The 25752-nt window shown below is 44.3% G+C and overlaps 1 protein-coding gene across 2 annotated transcripts; it reads left to right on the plus strand.

Moving 5' to 3' along the window:
* The first annotated feature begins 259 nt into the window (after positions 1–259).
* Positions 260–25651, plus strand: LOC101919123 (uncharacterized). Of its 2 annotated transcripts, none has more exons than XM_055808803.1 (8): positions 260–615; positions 10639–10824; positions 11046–11168; positions 11473–11700; positions 13656–13697; positions 14679–14726; positions 15627–15690; positions 22251–25651. In XM_055808803.1, exons 1-7 carry the CDS (start codon positions 555–557, stop codon positions 15668–15670), a joined length of 732 nt encoding a protein of 243 aa, XP_055664778.1. In that variant the 5' UTR covers positions 260–554; the 3' UTR covers positions 15671–15690; positions 22251–25651. The 2 variants fall into 2 exon arrangements, with proteins under 2 accessions (XP_055664778.1, XP_055664777.1); XM_055808802.1 differs by lacking the exon at positions 22251–25651 and adding an exon at positions 17608–18988 and having other exon boundaries at positions 261–615.
* The last annotated feature ends 101 nt before the right edge of the window (positions 25652–25752 follow it).

A 25752-nucleotide genomic window follows, 5' to 3' on the forward strand; every position in this document is an offset into this window, starting at 1 on the left:
TATCATCCTTAGCAGACGACCCCCCAGAAGCCAAACTGATACCCCACGGGACCTTCTCTTTGTAGGCAGAGCCCACAGATAGTGCCTAAGGTCCACTGTCATACACAAGACAACTATGCTACAGTGATGGTCCCTCTTAAGTACCTGCCTGGACACAAATTCAGGGTTAAGTGGCTGCACAAACCTACCAGAATCTTTCCCCCTTCTACTGACCTCAGCTGTAGTGGAACAGCTCTGGAGTCAGTAGCTCTGATGTGTCAAACCACTTCCTACACACGATGGCAGACTCCATCACGCTGAGCATTAAGTTTGATTTCCTGGATAAAAGCTACTAATACCTGAAGAGAGAGCAGCTTTTATTCTGTCTTGCAGAGCCAGCCAGTGAAACAATGATTTGCTGACCGAAGAGCAAAGACCTCACCGCGCACGCAGGGCGATGCTCCCCACCAGCCTAGCCAGGCAGTAGGTGACTCCTTGGCTTGATTGGCACCAGCTCATCAGTTCTGAGAAGCTTCACCATCCTGTGTTACGGAGAAAAGATGTGAACAAGTCCCATGGAGCTCAAGTACCTTTTGATGTGGCTCTTTTTAGGATCCGCCAAGGGGAACAAACCAGGTAAAAGACTACTTCTGCCTTTTGGGTAGGGAAAATATGATTTGCTTTTTTGTGGTGGCTGCTGGAGGATGTTTGCAACATCCTGACTCCTTTCAGGTAAGGAAAGATGTTAAGAGCTTAAGGAATTTATTATTCTAAGGAAATGAGAGAAATGGGTTTTGTGCCCACAAACCATCAACTGCAAGCAATTCAGCGCACTACAGGATATTTTTTGTCTGAGTAATGTATGTATCCTCCAACCCATCATTGGAATGGTGGGCAGATCAAAGCAGCCTTGTGCACTTTAGGTAGCTCTTTGAATTTGTTTTTTTTCCATTTTGCCCGTAACTTAAGGAAATATAAAAATAGACACTGAAATGTCAGTACCTCTGTAGGTAAAATTGATGGCAATGCTATTAGTTCGGAGTTGCCATCCAGGTTTGCTATGAGTATGTAGATACCAAGTATTCTTTCAGCCACGCCTCCCATCCAGTAGTGCCTACAAACCATGAACAGAGGCAGCTAATTCATTCAGCATAATTTTACACATTCATAAATTGTGATACTGCTTATATTGGGCTTAGTTATTGTGACAAGTGTGTGCATTCAGAAATGGTCTGGTGATATACTAGTGTATTTGAATTTAAACTGCTTTGTTTAAAGGGGGAAAAAATAATCTTACATTCTCAGTGGTCCATTAAATGTGGTATTTCCTTCCTTCTGTATCTGATGAGGATGTCCAGATTGAGAGGTATGAACAGATACAGCCTAAGGCAGGTTCTCAGATACACTGGTACTGTAACTGCTGACGGATCGTCTCTAGTAGGGTGGTGAATTTTACTAGGGGCTGGGCATCTCAAGGGAAGATTGCGTAGCTTATGATTTATTAATGCAGGAAGGACCTTCAAAATATTTAACCCCCAGGTGATTTTATTCTCCTTAAAATATTTTGCCAGTAAACGCTGTATCTTTTCCTTCACTGGGTGTTTTCATTGCCAAGTGAAGTGCCAGTGCCCGCGGCAAGTGTTTCAGTGCTGCGTGCAAGAGCATCGCTGCGAGACATTCAGCCAACGATATGTAAATAGGATCAGTTCTGGGATGAGTCAGGTCCCTATATCATGCTTTCTGTATTACTGTGGTGGGACACATTGTGAGATTTCTTGCTGGCAAGCCTCATTTATCAGAAATCTTTCTGGTTTTTGGAAAAAATTGAGGGGTGTTAGAGCAGTTGCATTTTATGCTATTTGATGTGATTTAATTCTCTGGTGAATGAATAAATGCATTGCATTCTTCACTGTATCGCTAAGCTCATCTCTCCTCAGCTTCTTGTATTTATTTTCAGTGTCTCTCCCAATGTTTAAACATAGTATCTTTTTTTTTTTTTTTTTTTTTTTTTTTCATTTCTCCCTGCAAATAATACGCTAAGGTAGAAATACCACCTTTTACCATTCAGGGTCTTTCATTGTAGAAATGCCTGAAGTACTGTGGCTGTAAGACCTACCGTTTTTAACTCATTAGAGGGATCAACAGAGAGACCTGGGAACAGACATAAGCCAAGAAAAGGGAAAGAGGCTAGGTCAAACTAGTGAAAAATCAGCTATGACTCAGTGTACACAGTGCTCTTCATATTATCTTGTCTCAGTCTTTTCAGCTTGTCCCAGCACTGCAAGTTCAGTTCTGTAAATAGATCCTGCTGTAGATGTTGTTTGCAAGAAGGTTTCTGGCAAAATGTGCTATCAGGAGTAGATATAATTAGGGGAAAAAGAAAATAAAACCCCTTTGTTTTACAGAACAGTTTCACTGATAGATCTGATGTGTTCTGAAAGGGCAAAGTCCTCTGATATGTATCTGCGAAAACTACGGCATGGGATGATCGTTCATTTAGTAATAATAAAACTACACCTTAGTGCTAAAGAGGATAAGAGAAATGCTGATTTTCTTGTGAAAAGCATCACATTTATCTCATTTACTCTGCACAGCAGCAGTGCCTAGAAGCTGCATGGATGAGGCTGGAAGTATGCTAGGTGAGCGTCAAACACAAGATAAAAGCTGTTCTGTGCTCCTGTGACCTTTCCATCTTGCTATTCATCTTACAGGAGTACATTGAATAGATTTGCAAGTTAAACCTGAAAGGATTAAAACTCACAAAAGAAAGAATTTTATTCAATTGAATTTCATTCACACAAGATGGGTACCAGATCTCAGTCATTTAAATGAGAGGAATTTCTTTCCCATTATACTTGCATATTAGTGCTTGCTTGCATGGATTTGAAACGCAATGCAGAATAAATTAAGGTTGTCAAACACATACAAGTAATTCTTGTAAGGTCAACCAGAGAGCAAATACCTTTATAAACCTTCCAGTTACAGTGGCCCTCAGCAGTGAAGTGTCCAATACATGGCTACAATTAAAATAAAAATGTTTAAAAAATTGTTAAAAAATTGTGATCCTGCTGAGAAAAAGCAGATGTTATGGACAGAGATCCTGCAGTATCTGCTTCTGCCTTCAGAGGGAGAAAGCTTCTCCCCATCTCATCAGAGATAAGATGTTATGTCCTTCTATTTTATCACAGCAAAAAATCCACTCTTTAGCTACTGCTAGAAAGCCGCTACCTTTGACCTCACTCTGTTGCCTTCAGAGTGTTGCAATTTCGGTCTCCCTGCTTTCTTCCTCGATGTTTAGCTTTGTCTCTCTTGTTTTTTCTGTTGCATTAATTGTATCTTCAAAGCCCGGGTTTTGGATGTTTTCTACCCATGGTTTCCACCTCCTGACCCTGGTCCTGAATCATTCAACCACCTGGCTTACTGACTCTTTGCTTCGTCTCCTCCAATGCTTCTCCAAAACACATTTCCAAAGTCCACCTTTACTTTCTTCACTTGACTCCCTGTTCCTCAGCCCTGCCAGGGTAGCAGCACTCTCATCTGCTGCTTTTTCTTTATGTTCTCCATTTGTAAAGTGTGAGCCCTCAGATGAAGAATATAGAGCCCTCTTTATTTAGAAAAATGTTTAATGCTTTACAGAAAATAACATCAACATTAACCAATAATTTCCATCCCACTCCTGAGAGCTCCAGCAAAAAGATCAATGACACTGCTAAGGCCACAAGTCAAACGAGATGAGTCCTAACGCCACATCTGAAATCAGAAGACCCTCATCAGACCTTTTTTCACTGTTACCCAAGACTGGGACACATGCTTGTCAGCCAGTTCAATTATTTTCAGAGAGGTTATTCTCTTGTGCCCTTCCAACCCAACAAAAAGCAAGGCTGAGAAAGTTCCAGCCAAAGAGAAGAATCTGAATTTCTGCTGCTGTTTTAAAAGTTGGTTTTCTTTCTCAGTAATGTGTTTTTCCCTTTAGATGAAAATACAGAAGAGGCGGGTGTTACTGAACTCACAGATTAAAATGCAGCCAAACCTATTCAAAACCCAAATGCCACACGCCAAAACAAGGCTTTCACATCTGGTATTTTCAAAACCAGACTCTATGTTCTGCTACCATAACATGTGCAGTGGTTGCCTTTAAAGAGTGTGAGCTCTGTGGCTTTACCACAGGTCCAAGAAGGTTGTAAACACCCAGAAACAAAAGAATAAAAAAAAAAGTTCTCCATTCTCCACTTCATGTATTTTCTATGTGGTGCACCGTGCTTACACTAGTTTTCCTCTCTCTCCCTGCCTTAGGAAACATTCTCCTTCTTTCCTAAAGCTCCCTCTTCCACATTTGCAGTCCAAGTCCCCTGCCCAGCCTCCCTGCCAGGGCAGGCATGAGATTCATCTTTCTTAACTTCAGAACTCTGCACCATCTTCTCCATCAAGCTGGACATGTGGACCCCCTTCACAGCCAGGAGAGAGAACATAGTGCTTTCAGGGCACAGTTCACCTCCAGGTTGCAGATAAGGGTGCAGAGTCATGTCCTGTAAATGTCTTTCTAGTGACTACGCAGGGAATTGAAATGTCTGCATTTTGTTGACTGGGTGGCACTCAGTCCATGCCTTAAAACAGGAGTCATATGGTGCTGAAGGGGGATAATTGTGTTTAGGAAGAGGGGAGGCAGACATCAAATCAAGAAACAACTGGGTCAGCAGAAAACACAACATCTTCAGGCTGCTTTCCTGGGAGCTCACAGCAAAGTGAGCTTTAACATGGTTTCCATGCATTAGCTAAACCATACAATTATTAATGTGAGCATGTAAGAGCGTTCGTCCACCACTGTAGCTGATAAAAAGAGAGAAGCACCTTTAAGCATTGCTTTGGAGAACTTAAGTTAGGCATCTGCTGTCCTCTAGAGAGGTCTGCTCATCTCTGCTTTTTACAGAAGGAACTGAGAAGGCTGGTTCCTGAGGCTAAATTATGCTGAGCATGAGAAAGCTTAGTCCACTGTCAAACCAACTCTAGCTTTGCTGTATATGGAAGTTTTTTTTTTTTTTTGCACTACATTCCACTGACTAGGTCAATGGCAAACCGCAGGTTAGCAGATTAAGCCAACAGATAAGAGAAGTGCATGTCTCCCAAACCTAATGTTCTATGGTCCTACAGAGTTAATGGACAGCTCCTGATGGTTCATATTCTTTTACACTGTCTTGCCAACAGAGGCATCTTCTAGTACAGCAAACTCAGCAGGTGTTGAACTGCCTTAGAATCAGACATGCCTCTTCTCCACTGCTAGGAATAATAAAACCCATGTCCTGCCCCATAAGGCTGATCTCCATTCCTGTTTGCATTAAATCATGTGCCTGGCAATTTATCTGCATTGTATTTCTGTCACTTACATTGCAGACTCATTGCTATTCGTGTGACTTTGTAAGATAATCTCTGTGTAGTCTACAGTATAGCTAATCAAAATCTCACAGGCAAATTACCATAAACTTCAGGTCTGCACCCCAGCCCCACAGCTGGGATCTATTGCCAGCTTACAAATCCACAAAGACAATAAATGACATTAATCAGAAGTGAAAGAAGCAGGCAGAGCTGTAGCTAGCTTCTTAATGGACCCTCTGGGAATAAGTTTTGAAGTTAGAAAAATTCATTACCATTTCATTCCAGTTGCCAGTACCAGTTCCTTCTTTTCACCCGTAACAGTTTCATCTTCCAAAGACATGCGCTATGTAGAGAGCACATAGTTTCAGACAGCATATGAACGCCCAGGGCTGAATTAGCTTTTCAGGCACATCTGGGGAAATGCCTTCATTTGGGCACGGTTTGATTTCTTGGTACCTCTGGGAAGAGACTCTCTTCATCTCTGAACTGGGCAAGTATATGAAGTGCCTGGTTTCTTCCACTGCTTCTACCGAGATCTTCAGAACAGCCAGTTTCCTACAAATCCCACCTTACTGCTTTTGTATTTAGGGGAAAACTGTCCTATTTTTGCACCTTGATGTTTTAACTTGACACCAGAATAATATCAGTGCTGGTGACACACAGCTGCATGACAGAGGAAATTCTGAGTTTAGGTTATCATGGCATGACTCACTGTCTGTGTCTATCTAATACCGAAAACACTTATCATGAATTTTCCCCATTCACTTCTTCTGGATAAAATATATTGTTCTGATGCCTTGTCTAACACTGTTCTGCTAACTCAGGCATGGAAGAGAAGTAGGCAGGAGAGCTTCATAAATCCTAATATTGCTAGCAGGTCTACTCTGAGCGGCGTTGTGTTAAGTCACTGACTGTATTTGAGTGGGAAACCCCAGGGAAGAAATGCAAGCACTGAAAGAACTGATAGTGATTTAGCCAGCAGGTTTCTTTGCCCTGAGCCTGCATGATGATGCTAGATGCTGAGGGCAGCCAAAAGCTAGATGCTGAGGGTAGCCAAAGACAGTTCAGCTTTATTTAGCACACAGCAATGAACTTGCAAAAGACAGGGCATGGCAGGGTATTGTGCCTGGCACCAGCCTCCAATAACTCCTGTGTGATACCTGACAGCTTATGTGATACCTGACAGCTTATGTGGAGGTTCCAGATGCCTTAAGATGCCTCTGATGGCCTCAGGCACTGTTGCTTAAGCAGGAATAGCAGAATCCCCCTATCTGGTGGCTTAGATGACAAGGTTTGCAGGTCTCAGAAAGGTTATCAAACTTAATTTTGGGAGCACACCAGAGGATGCAGTAACTACTTTTTAATTTTTATGTTTCATGGATGTCTATCATCTAAATTCACTAGTCTCCTAATCCCAAGAGCATGTCTCCATCCACTATACGGTAAGACTTGAAACCAGTTCCAAAATTTCCAGAAATACTGTAGACATCAAAGAGTCACTAATATGGGGAGAAATGTGGACTCCCAGCTGCCTTAGGCAAGTGATGTGGTTTAGCAATTCTGCAATTGATAGCAGTGCTAAATCTCATGAATGTAATTACACCAGCCTCTCTGTTCAGCCCATTTCAATACATTGTGTTAGTACCTCTGAGTGCATAGAAATGGAGTCACAGGGCACTTTTTTGGTGTAGGAGATAAGAATGGTAGGTGAGGGCTGATGAAGCTGGTGAATGAAGGAAAGGGAGGACAGAGGACATTGGGACTGAAAGGGAAGGAAATAGGGACACAGAGCACCTTGTCATGGGGGTAGAGAATTGGAGGATGGGGGTGGGGAAATGAGGAGGCAAACAAAACCCCAAGAAGTGCGAAGATGATGTGAGGGCAGTCTTTTAAACCAATGCTAGCAGGAGTGGAGCCCTGGAGCAACTGTAGAAGGATACAGAATCCAGTGGAAATCTGGGCTATGCAAAACTGGGTCATTAGAGGCTATGAGGCAGGTTACACCTAGGTGTACTGACCTTTTGTAAGATTTACATTTTCATATCACAAGGGCTCAAAGGAATTGACAGACTAATTCCCAATCAGGTGCAAAACAGCAAAAAAAGCAAAGTTAATCTTCCCTAAAAATGTAAAAAAGTCAGAAACCTAGTCAAGGAGTAAATCTGCACTGCCATTCCATAGTTCCCTCGTTTCTTCCCATCCCTTGTTTTTTCTATCCCCTACATGGCAGGGATGTTGTTTTTTTAAGGGAAAACCATGCAGTTCGCTTGGGCACAAAGTTCCAGGGATAAGCAAGAGGTCATTCTGTGCAGGCACTATGGTCCAGACCTCACCAGGTCTGCCTGCCCTCTGCACAGTCTCCCCACACTATGCCAGGAGGTCCAATGCCATGAAACACCCCTGCACACCTATACGCCACCACCTACGGCCTCTGCAGCTTTGGGGGATACTTATTTTTCCCTGATGGGAGTTTGAATACAGTGTTTAGCTTGAACCTGTGATGCTGCTAAATATCAAAGCACGGGGAGCTCCTCTGGGTCAAACTACAGCTTTCATTCTCAGACCGACTTCGCTGAGCGTGTAGTCATTATCAAGAGTTATTATCACATCTACTGCCACAATGCCTGGAGTCCTGGCTGATGGACTTGCTTGCATAAGCGTGGTACAAATAGCTGACCAACACAGGAAGTTTAGGATCCAAATGTAAGACAAGAAAGTACAGAAGTAATGCTGATCAGCATGTTGCGTGCCTGCCTGTTCTTGAAAGATGAGTAAAAGGCCACTTAAAGAAAAGCACCTCTGAAAATAGATAAGATACTTAAAGACAATCAAGAGGAATGATGACAACAGGTATCTTGAAATGTCCATATTCATGCACGGCTCCTCCTCCCAGTGTGAGGACTGGTATAGCAATAAATCCAAAAGCTGATGACTTTGATATCAAACACGGTGGTGAGGAGGTCTAGCAGGAGAAAAGAAGCCAATGTTTTGAATGGTTATGATGGTTGATAGGGAGAACATTCTTGAAAATGGGAGCAAAATATTGGATGTGACAGTGAAGCAGTTAGAAGTCAACAGAGGGAAGCAAACAGAAGATCACTGTGAGACCTAGGAAATTCATCTTTCCAAGTGCTTTCTGGATCAGAGTCTGGAATATGGGTGTAAAGGCCAAAGAAGTAGATACCGCAGTGGTTTAGATGTGAGAAGACAAGGGTGTGAGTGATGTGGATGTAATGAAAAGGCTGGGTGCTCGGAGTGTTGTGTGAGATCCAGCTGCAACGTGGGTGAGTTGATCCAAGAGCACCGGCCTGATGCGTATTGCTTTGCCATCACCCGAGCGCACCATTTTTGTGTAATCCTTATCTGACACGTGCAAGTACAGAGCTCTAACTTTGATCATCGATTAAAACAACAGTTGCCCTATATGATGAGTAGGCTAAATACTGTGGGTTTTCTTAAGAAGAGACTAAAGAGTTGTAGGTTTGAGTGCCTCGTGCTGAGATTCAGATCTACAGTCTGCTTCAAAGAGGCTTTTGAAGTCTTGAGGGAAACATGCTTTTAGCTTTCAGGGAAAGTGAGAGTACGTGATCTCAACTTACTGCTAATCTGATAACTCTTTAATTTTAATCACCCTGACAGTCTGTGGTAAACCATGTGGTTAACTATTTCGGGTACAGTCACTTCTCTTGAAGCCACAGTCTGATGTCGTTTACAAGGTGAATCCTCTGATAACACAAAGATACACGGGGGTTAAAACAGCCTTCACACAGCTTCGATGTTAAGCCACTCAGAATACTTTTCATTGTTGCCTTCTTCAAACTTTGTGACTTTTACTAAGCAGCAAGGTAATTAAAAGTTAAAAAGGGCAGAAAATATCAAAGTGAGAAAATGACAGGTGGCTCTGAAAGAAAAGGGCATTGCGGGACTGGGTCTGGGAGTCGCCGATTGTGTTGCTGTCGGCAAGACATGGCTTTGTTTCAAGAAGGCACGTTGGGAGTCAAGGGCAGGTGCCAAATGATCAAGTCTCAGGGATTCAAGGCCCTTTTGCAGTCATTCTTGCTGGTTGCTAAGGCTGCGTTAATTATGGCTGCAGAAAATGTGTAGACGTGATGACTAGGAAATTTTGCTCCTAATAGCTGTTACTATTATGCATAAGCATAAAGGGCCAAAGATCATGCACCCAAAGATCCCAAATGCCAGCCCTGATGCAACCAGCTTGTTTGATCCTTTAATTTCTTAGCCTTTAGGCCTTAAAGATTCATTAAATAGTGCCTTTATCAACTTTCGGGTCTCCAGCTCAGCTTCAGTGGGCTTTTCAAGTGCACTGAAATGACCTAACTTAATTCATTCCAACTGATTGAGAAGTATATTTAGATGTGATTTGCTGATGACACAGTACTTCACGTCCTTGTTTTGGGGCAAGTTATATTTAGGTTTGCAAACTTATTTCACAGTGAGCTGCTCCTTGGTGTGCTCAGACAGAACTAAAAGTCTACTCCCCTTTCCAGTGTTTGCTTATTGCAACTTTTAATGACTTCGTTTTGCTTATTATGCCTCACTGCATAGATTCAGGGCTGCACGCTCTGCTGCAGGCAGCAGCTCTACAATATGACGGCATACAGCTTCATTAAGAAAAAGTTGGTAGCGTTTCATGTTGCCCATCTGCTGGGTGCAGAAAGAAAGGGCTCAACAGCTTGCTTCAGGCAGGGGGGGCAAGGGAGGCAGATAGGTCTGGTGCGTCCTGCCACCGCCCCCAGCTGCTGCAGAACATCCTTGTTCCAGCATCCATTCTCCTCCAGAAGAAACACAAGCGAATAAAATCAGCACGCACACACACACACTTAAAAAAATCTAGACAAATACAGGCTTTATTTCACTTGGTGGAGACACTCCCAAGGGATTTTTCTGCATCCTGAACAAATCTATACTTATAAAATCAATGGCAACAGCTGACTCCAATGTGAAGGTGGCTTTGGATGGTGGGACGGTTCTAATATTAAAATAAAAAATGTTCACTTAAAATAACTAATAGTTTCACCAGACACTCAGAGCCTCTCCTTGGCTTAGAGACAATCAAAGAAACACAGCTTTGCTACCCTCCTGTTCCCTTCATGACACCCAGTTTCATCTCTCAGCTGTAATTTAGCCCTGTGGCTGGGAGCAGAATTATGCTTAATTCACTGCCCTCTGGGCATGATCTGGTACTGATAAGACAGAAAGATGTGGGAAGTCCTCAGTGAATAAGGTAGATGCACAGGCTGCCCTGATTCTCAGGCATTCTGTTTGCAGAAAAGTGCCCAGCTCTTCCAAGGACCGAATTTGCTGATGTCACTGCCGACATGTATCCAGTGGGGACCAAACTGTATTATGAATGTGACAGCGGCTATGCAAGAAGAAGTGGCCAGTACATGGGAATTCGGTGTCAGAGTATAGGTCAGGTTGCTTCTTGGGTCTACAAGGAATTTGAATGTATTGGTAAGTGATTATTGTCCTTTTCTACACTTCTAGAGGTGTTTTTCCAATGAGTTAGTCAGTGTAAGACACATCTGGGCATTGCTCTAACAAATGATCTTTTGTGCTTATCTTTGCAAATTAGAACTTGGAACAATTCTACCTTGTCTTTAAAAGTTTGGGTGCTCTGGCTTTGTTCTGCTATTCATCCTGCTGTAATTCAGCAAATATAACTTTTCCCACAGACGAGAAAATTTTGTTGTCAACGGCTCCCATGATGGAGTTAGATTTTACACAGAAGCCAGAAAGCAAAACACAGACCCCTGCACCCCAGAAGCAAGAAAACTTTTCTAAGTTTGACCAGAAAGGTAAGTAAGAGCCCATTCATTACTGTAACACTTTCTCTGCTGATTTTCATGGAAGCAGTGTAAGACTGATGAGTAATTTTTGATTATTTTGACAGACCAAAAGAAACAATTGCTATCATATCTTGGCTAAACAAGCGGTGTGGTGTAAGCGAACGAGTATTTTATATCCCAACAAAGAATTAGGAAGGCTTGGTATATCCTGCTTGTCTGTACTTTGAACCAATACAAATCATGTTGTTTCAAGAACAAAAGCAGAAGGTAAAATCTACCTGCTTTAACCATGTGCTGCCTTGTGATCCCACAGATTTTTGTGGTCCTCCCAAGACTGTTCCACATGCCTCTATAAGCCTGAACAAACAGTATTATGTGGGACAAGTATTAAATATCAAATGCCAGAGCGGTTATGATAAGCGACCCCCCACCTCTGGCACCTGCACGTGCAAGAAGGTGAATGGCAAAATCAGCTGGACCTGCCTTGACATACGATGCACCAACGACAGCAGTGAGTGGCTGCCACAGACTGTTGAGCCAGGTATGATGGTTGCTTTAGCATCACATTGGTGTCATGACCTGACAGGGTCCAGACCCCCCAGCTCAGCACATCAGTCCTAGGGAACAACCTGCTTGGGGTTGGGGGTGGAGAGATCAGGGACCTCAGGTATCTGACACCAATGGAGATGTGATTTCTGACTGATGGAGTTGAAATCTCGGGGGAGGATGTATCCTACTTTGTAGATAGCTGTATCCTACTTTGTCTTGGGTGTCTTTTCAGACTAACTGCAAAATTCTGAGAATGTGTGACAGATAGAGCCACACTGTCATATACTAGGAAGAAAACAGTAGAACAAGCATTTCTCTTTCTCCTTCCTCCTGGCAGTTACAGGTCATCTGTTGTCACTTCACAGTAAGGTACTCCAAAAGGTATATCTAAGCATTTCTCATGATTGCTCAGGGGTTTAGGATCCAGAGTTTATCTAGTCCATAGCTAAACCCGAGCAATGTCTCTCGGTTCTTAATTTAACATGCAGGATGCTGTTAGAAGATGGCAAGAAGCCCACTAATATTGGACCCAGATTCAGCAGGATGTGCCCCATTGTGGTCTGGCATCTTGAGTTTCACTGTGCAGGGAGCTAGCAGGGCTCCCAAGTGAGGCTGCAGAACCTCTGAACCTTGCTTTCATGCCTTTAGACGTGTTAAAGGAAAAAAAAAACCCAAACCACCAAAAAAGGCACTTTATGACCCCTACTCCATTCCACCTAAATTATCTACCTTTTCTGATGGCACCTCTCCTAAATCTACAGTGCAGGAGTTCAATATGCAGGGAGAAAACAAAGCCCCTTTTCAAAGGGTCTGTGATAGCACTGAGGGTCTGGAGCTCTCTCTGGGTGTCAGGCAGAGTTATTGATGGTGGAAGGCTGCAGCTGTCCACCACCTCCACAGTCCTCAGGCCTTCCTTACCCTTCCAACCTCCTCTGAGATAGGGGAGTGCACTGGTCTGAATTTTAAAGAGGTGGAAGCTAATGCAAGGTCAACACAAGAGGATTTTTCCTACCAACAGAGAGTGGAAATAACTGGTTTTCACCAGCACTTGGGCCTTTAAGGGGAAATTAATCTTGCAGAACGGTAGGTGCCTGCTGCATAGATACCCACACCTGAGCTGGACTGCCTTTATAACCAACAGGGGGGAACAGGTGTTGATGGTGCTGTGTTAGCTGCCCTATTTCAGGTCTATTTTAGGGTGAGATGATTTGCACCTTTTAAAGGCTTGTTTCTCCCCAGTGATGATAGCAGAGCCCATATGGCTATCTCAGAGGCTGCATCTGTGTAACTGTAAGGGCTGTTTCTGAAGTCTGTGCAGGCTTTTCCTGCTTGCTCCTGAGCCCTGGATGTGGAGATAAAGAAAAGGCTTTGCCCATTGCCTGGGTGCCGGGCTGCAGGGTGATTCTGCCTGAAAATGTGGTGAGGGAGCAACTGGCACTAAATCTGGCTCCCTGAGCTCACCTGCACATCAGTTCTGTGCTCACCCGTCTGCAACGAGGGGCTGCCCAAAGCCCCCCCAGCTTAAACCCTGAGCTGGGAAGAAGAGACCTCCTCAGGTGAGCAGGGGGGAGTAAACAGCTCGGTGGGGTGTGACCTGGCTGCCAAGGTGCTTTGCTGCACGTAGGCACGTTCCAGGGCAGAACCTGGGTGGATGAGCGGTTGGGTATAACCAGCACTGGTGTACGCAATGGGGGATCTCACCTGGGGTCCGGGCCTTCATACATTGCATGTAACGGTAGGTGAGATGAATGCCAGCCCTTTGTGACCCATGCCAGGCCATGTGGTAGGGCAGGATGGTTTGGGCTGGTCCTTTTGCCTGCAGAGCAACCTCTCAGGTGACACTTGGCCATCATTGCCTCTGTTGCTGCTCTGACTGTAAGAAAGAATCACCTTACTCACTGGACACGCTTTCAGCATTAACTCAGGACTTTCTCCCCTTCTTCATAGATCTGTCTGTTTCCCTGTGGTTCCTGGTTCAGAGTGTTTCGGGTACAGCAGTCACAATTTGTTGTTTGTTTTTTCCTCCTCCTTCATGGCAGTCTTTTTTTTTTTTTTCTTTTTTTTTTTTTTCTTTTTCTCCACCCCCCCCCCCCCCTTATCATTCCACTTGGTACTATCAGGGTGAAGGAACTTCTTGCTATGATGGAAATAACCCATCAACGCACCAGTCCTAGAAAATGATACAACCTGTTGAATAGTCAGAGATTACAAATACTTGGAATTTTAAAATTAGGATTACGAAAAACATGAGACTGGATGATGAAACAGGCTATCATGGCCTTTAATTCAACAGAAAATAATTCCAGTTTCCTGCAAAAGTACACTTAAACCTGAGCAAAGTCAGGTCTTTGTAACTAGTACACCAGCTATTTCTCTTTGTTATGATGTGATGTCTCTAATGGGGCTGGATAAAGAATATCCTTCCCTTTCTCAATTGTCCCCCCAGCATCCAGCACAAAAAGATTTATCAAGACACCATTCTTACAGGACCTTTTGTTAAACACCTGTCCATATCTCACACTGGCTCAAATTCGGAGCTTCCTTCTCAGGATAAGGGAGAAATTCAATGAATTTCTTGCACCAGGGAAGCTTTGGCTTACATTTCTGGGGGAAAAGAGGTCCTGTTTGAAGCCATGTTTCCAAATCCTAGCTTGGCACCTTGAAAGTCATCCATCCCAATCTCATATGAAATAAATGTCTTAGCTGGATTCCATTCCCCGGAAGATGCAGCTCACTTCATGCCCACCATTAACAGATATCAGATCAGCACGTATGTTGATATCCAGGAAACGAACATGGCAATTACCGAGTCTCCTGTGCAGAGGGATAGCTGTCAGACTCTACCCTCATCATTGCTTCAATGCTGGAACAAGCTGGCTCTTCACCTAACTCTGTCCTCATCTCTGCTTTGATGCTTTTCACCACATAAGCAAATCAATACAAAAATCAAGAGTTTCTCTCTCTTCATAGGTTCGGCTCATCCATCCTTTTCCTCATCTTTGATACTGCCAGTGACAGGTATGCCATTTTGTTAGTTGGGTTCAGACTTCACTCCATCCCCCAGAGCAGCTGCTTTGCCTTTCAATTTGCTGTTCTACCAAAGAGATCCTTCTGTGTTGTAAGAGTTAATAAATATACTGCAAAACACATCTGGTTTTTGTATGTGCACGTATTGGGTGAGAAGTCGGTGAAGAAAGTGTAAACCAGAGACTGTTTAAGCACTTAAATTTTTTTATAAAGAAGTTTTCAAAGCTACATAAGGGAAGTAAAAGAAAACAGATCAACTGCAAGTCTGGTTTTTAAATGAAGCAATTTTCAGATTCTTTCCCTGAGATTTTCTGTGAATTCAGTGAATAACTTCAACTGGAAAAAACAGGGAAAAATGTAAATATTTAAATTATATGTTTCTTTCACATTTTCAAAGGATTAAAAAAAGATGGCCAAATAAAATATTTCCTCACAGCAAAACTGATGCATTTAGATCAGTCTGAAGATATTTTCTTCTCCCCTTTGGCCATTCAGCCATTAGCTGCTAACATAGAATTTGTCTCTTACTGTGCCTGTGCTCAAGGTATGTACAGGGGCTTTTGATTCCAGCTGGAGTCTGCTGACAACTGTAGCGCACGTTATAATAAGGAGGAATAATGGAGTGAGATAAAGGAAGGGAACAAAAGGTATTGTAAACTATGCTGTGGTTATTTGGCTGTGGTCGATCTTTAGTTGCCCGGGTCTCCTCTGGCTGGGTCCTGTTTGCCCCAGGGAGCAAAGCAATAGGGCAACATGGAAGAACTCTTGCCTCTGGGCATAGGGGTAAGATAAGACCCTATCCCCAGGTCTTGCCTGTTTCTCCCAGTTGGAGTAATTGCAATAATTAAGATAACACCAGGTGCTAACCGTGTTGATTTTCTGTTTTAACAGCTATCTTTTTTGCTCTGCTTATCATTCCTGCTGTCTTTGTGTGACTCACCAAGCAAAGAATATGGTAAGTGGGACGGAACCAGGAAAATGTGACATCTAAAAAAAAAATCCCTAGCAGTGAAGAGCTATCAACCAGATCAGCCATCTCACTACTGAACTGCTTAAGTTTCTGAATACCTTATCCGGTATTAAATAAATGACCGTGGATTTTGGGTTGTCTGGTTCAGCTGGCAGAAGAAAAAGAAGAATCAGAGCTTTTGAAATCAAAAAGCATGCTTTGCCCCAGCCATTGTGCAACTGAGAACACCAGTTCAAATAATGGGTGGAAAATGAATCCTGTGGGGAAATTAAGGTTAATTATGCAAATATGTTGGTTTCAGATAGATTACACAATCAGTCTTTTTCTCTCTGGCTAACCTGTGGGAAGTCTGGTGGAGCATCTGCCACCATGACCACGTAACTCTTCCTTCATCCCCCTGATTTCTCAGTCGTGTCATGACAACTTTGTACTTCAGAATTATTTTAGTCTGTCCTCCTCGCTGTTTCTATTACTACACTGAATTGCACCAAGGCTATTCGTGTTCACAGACTCCCCAGCCTGGTTAATCCAGGGTGTCCCTGTCTGATATTTGGGAGTTCTCCTTTTCTCCTCTTTCTTTGCTAATCCTCATACCCATTCCTCTTTGTGTTCCTTACCAACTACTGATGGGCTCTGCTTCTCTGCTAAATGGGAATTTTTCTCAAAAAGGAGGAGGGGAGGACCTTGTGAAACCACATCAGCAGTGTTTTTGCCAGTTCACAAATAGGATAAAGCCATAGAAGTTGAAGACAATGCTTTGAAACATGCTCTAGTGAAGATGGTCAACCATGGTGCAGATTGCCTGGGCCATTGTAGGCTTTCTGAGAAAATGATATGTGAAAAATTGCCAGGAATGTTCTACATTTCACTGGCCCTGTGGTGGAACAAATTGTGAAACAGTTGATACCAGATGAAGTAACAACTGAGATCCTAAGCGGTGTCTTCTGCAAAAAGTACTGTGTGGTTTCCCATAGTAAATATAGTAGAAGCCATTGAAAACCTGCCTCTTCCCAGCTGTAGTAAAGTCTTTTGCCTGCTGTAGAGAAGGCTTCTCAGGGAACTGCAGCATTCAGAACCAAACTCATGAAATCGATGACTTGCTACAGAAGGAACCAGATTGTACCAGTGATTCCAAGATCAGCAGTAGCAAATGAGGAGGAAGCTTTGACACTCAGATACAATGTGTGAAGGATGCAAAAAGTATTATGGCTTAATTCTCATGGGGACAGAGTGTCTTTCCACCTACAGAGCACGAGTGGAAGGGGTGCACCCCATCACTGATAGATGGGGAAAGAGCCCTGGCTGAAATGGCTTCCTAGAAACACTTCTCCTCCTCCTACCATATAGCAGATGTATTGCTGATATAACTGCAGCCTCTCCCAAGCGACCAGGTGTACATATGGACCACTTGCCCAAGCACTTAGATGATGGCATCGTCATTACAGCCCACACACCACCTTCCCCACAAAGAGAAATGCTGGATACCTGATGTTCCCCCAACCCTTCCCTAACTAGATGGGTCAAACACAGACATATTTTTCTCTTCCTTATGCTGGTCTTCTTGGAAAAGGAAATTAAATCAATTTTTCCTCTGCATGTAAACTGAAAATCTTACTGGACTCCCTTATGGATCAGTATACACGTGCATTTGTCATTGTTCCCCTCTTCCCAATTGTTTTAGACTAGCTCCTTCCACAACAGTTACTACATTATTCCTCCAGCTCAGAAAAGGATGCTGGAGGTTGCGGCAGCTGATTAGTTTGAAAACTGCTTTCATAGCTGCAGAGCACCAAAGAACCTAGTGCAAAGCCGTTTAAGGACAGACTCAACCATACGCAATACTTGACGTACTGACATTATTGGGAATTTGTGAATTTTGAATAGTCTTCTGTCTCTTTTTAGCCATGCTCCACTTGGTTCATCTGACAAAATGCAAGCAACTCTGTCCGAGGCAGACCATGGAGGGGAAGAAGTCCCTTCAGAGAGTAGTTCACCTCACCCTATTGCCTATGTATATGTGTATGTGCGTATTTATTTGTGCCACAGATACATAGAGATATCTGTATATGGGCCAAATGGCTCACAATTTAAAGGCACCTGTTTCTCTGCATTGACTCTAAACAATGCCTAAAGAATTCTAAAGAATGACCAGATTAGCTATAGATGCTTATATGGCATGCTACAAAAGCAAAATGGGATGAATCCCTTCCTTATAATTCAGGAAGCATGAGACCTGAGTGTAGTTTTCTATTTTGTGATAGAGCGTATGTGTTACTGTTTTACTGGGTTGTGTTCCTGTTGACTTATTCTTACTCCATAACCTTGATATTTATACTTCCCATGGCTTTTTTTTATTCCTGTTGGAATAGGACTTATTTGTACTACATATCTTTATAAAGATGGATGTGTAATGGTCTATTACATGCTGTTATTTTGTATGGGAGCGAACAACAATCTGTATTTATGCAATAGATGAGAGGTTTTCACACCTGGCAGCTGCTCGGAAGGCTGCAAGCGGTGGTACTAAGCTCTCCTGCTTCATTCAGTCAATGCACATTACTTGTTGCTAACACACCTCTGTTAGGCACTGCAGTTAGGCTGGCGTGGCTTGTCCTGCTCAGGGCATTTCACTGGAGAACATTAATATTTCATCTCCTGCTAGCATGCACATTTTTAATTTTTATACAGATAACAAGAGCAGAGTCATGGCTCCTACTTTTCCAGTGGTTTTTCTGCCTTTCCCTAGCCAGCTTGGCTTAGGGACTCTTTCTCCACATTGCATCTTTGTTTCTTGGAAATCAAGGGGGACACACTGTTGGTAAGGGACCTGTAAGTAATAGTGGGTTACAGCCTGGACAACTTTTATGGGGTTTAATTCTCCCAGCTATTAATGCCTACATAGAGATTCTGAACCCAGGTCACCTCCAGCACAGGAGCTGTATATGTACTTTATCAGGAAACTATTAACTCTCAGTTGAGCTGGACTATACCTCTCGGTAGGCTTGGTGGCCCTTGGGGAAATGTTTGTGTCTGAGGCTACAGCCTTCAACATGACAAGCAGAGAGCAAGCAGGATCAATAGGACCCAGCCTGGGAGCAAAACGGCATCACTGGAAGAGGCTGTGGCCAAAGGGCACCGTCACTGTTGTGCTTTCGCCATGGTTGCTCTTACTTCTTTTACATGAGATGCGGTGGTTGATATTTTTATTTTGTAAACTGGTTTTTTTTGGCATGGAACAACGAATGAACTGTAAGAATAAATTGTTGTGGATGTTTGAAAGGCAGCTTGTTCTTCTTGCTATTGATCTAAACTTTGAAAAATACATGATTTATTTTCCATTACCCTCTTGTTTTAACAAAAGGTGTGATGAGCTCAGGAATGTGTCTCAGAAGATTTATTCTAAAGACCTATGCTAAAGCTCACTTCACACATATCCCATCACAGCTAACCTTTAAAATGCAGCAGGAAACTAAAAATATTTGGACAAGAGGATCTCTGGCAACGTCTCCAAAATAGAGAACAGAAGCAGTTACTAGATTTTTACAATCTATTGTAGAGCTCCCTTAACCCTAACCCTCCCCAAAGGGTGGAAATACACATTCTTCTGTATCATGGTCAGGAGCCCGAATGTGGGAAAATGTGTTTTCCCAAAAGTGGCCAGGGTAAGAATTAGCCTGCACATTGCAATGCGTCATCACATGTGCTTTCATATAGGTGTCTCCATGCAAGCTGGTCCCATCATAGTGGAGATAAGAGGAGTCTAGAGACATGCAGCTGTCAAATGCAGGTGTCCACACAGGTTGAATAGTGTTCCAGACCCCAGGGACCATGTCAACCATTGACTCCATTGACTGTACTGGGAGCTCAGACAGCAGCTTGCATGGAAACAGCTATAGATTGATCCAGTTGCCTGAAGGTAGGTATCTGCCATGACCTGAGACACCCAGGGATGTCAGAGACATCTGTCTAGGGCTAGAAGCTACAAGCCAGGACTATGGGAGGCCTGTCCTCCTCTCTGCACTGATCGCTGGAAGCCGAGCAGCATGATTTGTTTGTGCCCAGCCTGCAGAATTACCCCCACGTGTAAATACCTGTGATGAGATGTCCCAATAAATGAGACAGATCCCAGCCCTAGAAGTCATGAAGACTTGCAGAATCTGTCACTCAGATCTGTAAATGCTAAAGAAACCTAATAAAAACATTTCTTGCAACTGAGACAAAATGATTTATGAAGTTTAAATTTAAGCAAGTTTTTTGGTTGCAATGACAAAAAATGGTAATAGGTGGGGATCTTACACACAAGTACTGTTCAGTGGCCAAAAATGGCCTGTGTCTTAGGCAATTTAAACAGTAGATATAAGGAAGGAGTGCAAGGAGGCAGTGAAACAGTACAGACCTGCCTCTCCGTCACAGCCTTAACACTGCAGCTACCCACACGTTTTCTAGATTTGTTTCTACTTTATCTATAGGAATAACAGTGTGGCAGCACAAATACGTGCTCACCTGTGGACTTTAAAGGCACGAGAGCAAAGACTTCAGGACTCCAGCAAGCACCAGCTCCACCAGTCCCTTCCAGGTCTCTGATTCTCTAATCGGTTTCTCCTCCTGCCTTCCTGCAGAAGAAATTCAGGGAAGATGTTCCCTAACTAGATTTCATTTTTACAGCTGTGGCATTCATACCCATACCAAATATGATCCTTTTCTCAAGAGACTCCAGAGGTGTCATCCCAACTGTGGGGAGGTCCATGTAGGATGAGGGGGAAGTCCATGGCTGCAGGGCAAAGTGCTGCTGCGTAAATTTTTGCAAGAGGCAAACCTGGTCCTTTTGCCCTGCCAACAGCCTCCACCTTCCCCCCTCTTCCTAACACAGCCCTTTCAGCCACCTGATGGACCACCAGGACCCAGCTGTGCAATGCTCAAGTAGTCTAGCAGGGAGGAGGGCTCCCAGGTCGATGTTCAAAGCCCAGCATTCCTTGGAGAGGCTCCCAGGGAGATGTCACTGCAGGTGTCCCCAGGAAACCTCCCGCCTCCTCAGGGAAGCTGGTGGCGGCACCACCATGAGCTGGTGAGAAAGCTGATTTTGCTCAGCAGGTCTTCGGTGGGAGGCGGTATCAGAAACACCCTGCTTCAGCATTTCCAGACCCAAATTCTCAGAATTTCCATTTCAAGGGGAATTTGGAAACCCATGGGGTTTTGTTCTGATTCAGACTGAAACCGTATTTTGAAATGACAAAATTTCCTGTGCACGAGTAGCCCTGTTTTCCAGCTCGCTCTGCTCAAAACCGAAGGTTTCTCTCTCCTCCAGTTTTTAGTGGTTTTGGGCTGCTCAAACTCCCTCAATCCTTGGTAAAGTTCTTACTTAGGGCAGTGTAAGAGGAAAATAATAAAACTGAAGGGGGTTAGACTCTTCTTAGACTTAAGTCACAGTACACAGTAAAATGAAGATCATTTTTTGTTTTATGGATTGGAAATGGTGGCACTGGGGTGACTTTGTAAACCGGTCTGTCTCAGTCCAACGCTCTGAGCATTCAGACTAAGATCTCAGAGCCCCAGGAGTAAACGGCTGTTTACCATTTCTGCACGTAGCAGTTTGTTAAAACAAGTCTTCATGTGAGCAGGTTACCCAGAGATGCAGGTAACACAACTGGCGAAAGACATGTGGTTGTGCAATTTGTCAGAAAGAGTGCAAAACTACAAGTACTTTACAGAAGCCAATGTGATACTTAGAAAGCAAACATTAGTTCATAGTAGGACACCTGGCATCTCGGGTCTGAAAATATTAATCTCACTGATATCATTATGTCATGTGAACAAGAAGCGTTCCCAGCAAATGTCCTGACAGTTATATAAAATCGTACAGGCACGGCACAAAGGCTTTCGGCACCTGCAGTGTCAGCTCAGCACGTGCAATGTTAACTTTCTCACTAATTTTAAAATGTTATTAATTCCTCCATATCAGATCTGAGATCTCCATTTTCCTTCCTGCTGAAGGTTTCCTCCAAGCCCATTTTACAGCTCCTCTGGCAGAAGTTTTCCTCTTCCCCTTCTACTCATTTGCTACCTCTATGCAGATATGTTCAATGACCCAGTTGTTCTGGTGGTGCCATCCCCCTTTTAGAAGCTCTCAACAGACTTTCCTGCTGTCTCAAGCCTTTAGTTCATATATTCAGGGCCCTTCCATTCATGCCACACTGGGTTTTGCTCTCGGAGTCGCCAACCATCATTTTAGCCCTTTAAATCAAGAAAAGGCACTAAAGATCAGACAGAGGATGCTGTAGAGATGCAAAGAACCATGATTCATTGGTCCACCATGTAACTGGCCAACAATAACTTTTCACGTGTTTGGATGAAGAATCAGGAGGGAGCACTGTTTTTGAAGTCTCCAGGCTTTCCCGCTTATTTGGTGACCTTGCCACAACAATGCATAACGTGAAAATAGAGATGCTTTTTTTTTTTTTTAAATAAATGGAACATTTTTCTCTTCTAATAGCTCCTGGCAAGACGAAGCAGTTAAGTTAATGTAATTTTTTTTTTCCTTTTTGTAGATTCACATTTACCTGAAGACAGGAAATTCCCAATTGCACCCTCCTCTGAGACTCAGGAAGGACCCTCGTGGCTTTGAGCCTCATTTCCTAGTAGCAAGCCTGTCCCTGCAGGGTGAGATTAAAAGACTTGCACTCCCCCTGGACAGCCAGCTAGGAGACCAGCTTAGTGCCATGAACAGCACGTGTTTCAAGCAGAACCACAGACAGTATACTTGCTGCCTGCATGAAAGAGACAGACAAAACCAATAGCTTCAGAGTGTCCAGCCCAGCAAACGGGGATGGCTTCTCCTTTGTCCAGGAGATGGCAAAGCCCCAGTAAGGTGCCCTCAGGCTGCCTTCCTCACATGGCAGCCAGAGACACTCCTGGAGAGCTTTACAAATAAGCGTATTGTATTTACTTTTGTGAAATGTTATAGCCGTTCAAAATCTGGATGCATCAAAGGAGTTTTTCCCAGCTGCTTTCTCAAGCAGAGGCCAGATGGTGCCACTCTCTTGATTTTCTCATATCCTTTATGTTTTGGGACAGGATGTGACAATACGTTGTTCAGTTCAAGGAGTCTGAACTGTTGGTGGTTTTGGAAAAGGACTAAGCAAACTGCATGTGAAGTGAGCTTTGACAGCGGTAGGGCCCTCTGCGAGCTGCATGCCCATTCACCCCACCCCAGCAGGCGATGCAATGAGCAACAGGGCTAATGGGGTTTAGCTCCCAGCATCCCTTCCTCCCAGCTCCTGGGCCAAATAATCTTTCCTTTGTGTCTGAAGTCCCAGCAACCCACAAGTGCCCAGAGTTCTCCCCAAAGACAGACAGACACAGAGCAAACTGTGAAATTACCTTCCCATCTCAGTGCAGCTGCATCTTCCCAGCAGACAGAGGAGCTTCCACCCCACTGGGGGCACACCTATGATGCGCGGACCGGCTTTGGGCTCACCGAAGGGCTGTATCCCTATTCCCCATTCATAGCCAGGGACAGCAGAAACCAGAGAAAGTCACAGATGTAAGCTTCCCACGAGGATGCTTCTGGAGGTGCGGACGGTGGCGCTGGGGCAGCCCTTTACTCAGCTCCAAGCTGGGGTGCTGTGCAAAGCACCCCTGGTGTCTGCTGGAAGCAAGCCGATTCATTTATGGTTTTGGCTTCCCATGTATTTCACATGCTTGCTGTGGAGGGGAGGGCGTTTCTGGGTATTGCCAGGGAAAAAGGTCCTGGGGAGACCCCGGGGAGCTAACAGAGGGGTGACTCACAGGGGTGGCCAGGGAACGGGGTATTCCAGCAGAGCCTGGAAAGCAGGGGTGGTGGGGCATGGGACAGGTAGTTGTGAGGATGAGTGTGGTTTCAGGCCCCAGTGGGTGTGAGGAGCTGGGTGAGCAAGTCAGAGGAAGCCCCATGAGAAACACCAGAGGTATCTGCAGAGGTCCCTCAACCTGAAATAGCACTGATGGTTTCACCCCATCAATGATCTGTGTCAGCATTTGACCTGAGGAGCAGAACTCTGTCAGGGCAGGGGATCTGGGACCATAGGGGCTATCCAGCAGTAGGGGTGTGAGTAATGTTCCCATCTGGTTCTCCTAAAAATCAAAATATTCCACGACCTCACTGAGCAACACAGCTGCCACAAGTAAGCGCTTCTGCTGTTCTCACCGTGGCAGCTGGAGATGGCAGGACCAGAAGGCTGTGATGCTACTGGGCACTGCCTAGCAGTCTGCGGTGGGATCTGGTTGCCTGTGCTCAGGTGTCCAGAGCCACTGCAGAAACCCTTGGGAAACTTGCCTGGCCACTGGCTGCTGGCCCAGATGGGTGCAGGTGTCCCCCAGGATCCTGCAGCAGATCAGTCACTGGGTGTCTTGCATACATCAGGGCATCTGAAGTAGCCCAGGATGCCTCTTATTTATGCGGCTGAGCCACACCTGGACCTCTGCTGCCTGCAGTCAGAGCTCAGACACCCAGCAGACATGAAGACACCTGCATGTAGGTGTCTGACTCTGCACCTGAACCCCACCCCACGTTTCTGTGCAGCCTCCAAAGAGTTTTGTCCTGGAGGAGCAATGAGACCCAGTAGGCTGATGGATAGCTCCTGAGCTGAGAGGTTCAGGCTCAAGACGGTATCTCTGTGAGACAGTTTGTATGAGCTGTTGGTACCACAATCCACTTTGGTCATGCACATTCATAGGAAAAATAACTGGAGTCTGATGGTGACACTTTTGTAGGTGTTATGGCAACTTCAGATTGGATTTGGACACCCTACCTCCTGCAAGGATGTGGTAGGTACTAGGAAATTACTAGCAGTGACAGTTTCAGTGGGAAGCAATTTCTGGTTTATATATAAGGTGACCCCACAATTCAGCACCGGAGCAAATAATTTACATTGTAAACTACACAGGAACTGAATTATATGGCATATGTTGATATTTTACCCCCATGGAATACATTTCACAAAATCAGTTATACATGAATCTGCAGAACAGGCTCAGAAGCAGAGCAGGCAATGAAATTATCCAACCAGCGTTTGACAGACATTTATCTTTGACTGGTCAAAGCTTGCTGTGTGTCTGATCCCTGAGCCTGGTTGTCTGACACCTGAGCTTCTGCTCTCAAGGGGCAGGTTCCCAAAGCAAGCAAACAAAACCCTGCTAGCAAATGGACATAAACGCGGTCCCCATGTAAGCTCAGGGTTAGGCAGTGTAGTGGTTGTATGTAGGTACTTCCTTCCTTCTCCTTGTTTAATTTATTTACGGACCTCAAGAGAGCGAGGATGCTCCTCCTATGTTTAGTTGTATTTCTTCTTTCCACCTCCCTCTCTCCCTTTATCCTTTGCTGTTGTCATTGGCTTTTTTGGTCAGAATGTATTTGTAGGATAATCCTTACAGGTTCTCAGCAATCCTTGGGCTCTCTGCTTTCCTTGTCCCAGGATGAATCACAGACCCGTTGAGGTTGGGAGGGACATCTCATGATCCTTCAGTCCAGACCCCTGCTCAAGCAGGGTCAGCTACAGCGGGTTGTCCAGGACTCTGTACAGTTGGGTTCTGGGTATTTCCAGCAATGGAGACTCCACAACCTCTGTGGGCAACCTGAGCCACCCAAGATCCACAGCCTTCCTAAGGAGGTGAGGGACAAGTCAGTGACACCCTACCAGTGATATCTAACAAGGAGAGAAAGGAACTATCAGAAAGTGAGGGGCAAGCCAGCAACATGCCATCAGTGATATCTAATGAGGAGAGAAAGGAATATGATCTGTATATGAGCATGGAAAAAAGGGAAAAAAGAGAGGAAAAAAAGCAAAGCCTTTGTAGCGTCAGTGAGAAGCTCTGATTTCCTTGCCCATGGGCTGTTATCCACCCTGTCGCTCCAGAGTGGCCAAGGCAAGAACTCCTGACTAAGAGCTCCCTCCAAGGGTGGGCAGCAAAGCAAACCAACTGGAGGTTCTGCTGGCCTCTTTCTTCCTTTAATCAGAGGGGAAGGTGCTCTGAGAGACACCTGGAAAACTACTAGAGAAGGAAGCAGGACGG

Source organism: Falco peregrinus, chromosome 6, assembly GCF_023634155.1.
Source record: "Falco peregrinus isolate bFalPer1 chromosome 6, bFalPer1.pri, whole genome shotgun sequence".
Classification (NCBI taxonomy): domain Eukaryota; kingdom Metazoa; phylum Chordata; class Aves; order Falconiformes; family Falconidae; genus Falco; species Falco peregrinus.

Bases quoted from the DNA above. Each gene is read 5' to 3' on its own strand.
- LOC101919123 (XM_055808803.1), top strand. From the start codon at position 555: ATGGAGCTCAAGTACCTTTTGATGTGGCTCTTTTTAGGATCCGCCAAG. The intron at 616-10,638 runs GTAAAAGACTAC...TTCTGTTTGCAG, and splicing joins CGCCAAGGGGAACAAACCAG to AAAAGTGCCCAGCTCTTCCA. The intron at 13,698-14,678 runs GTACAGCAGTCA...CTCTCTTCATAG, and splicing joins CCTGGTTCAGAGTGTTTCGG to GTTCGGCTCATCCATCCTTT.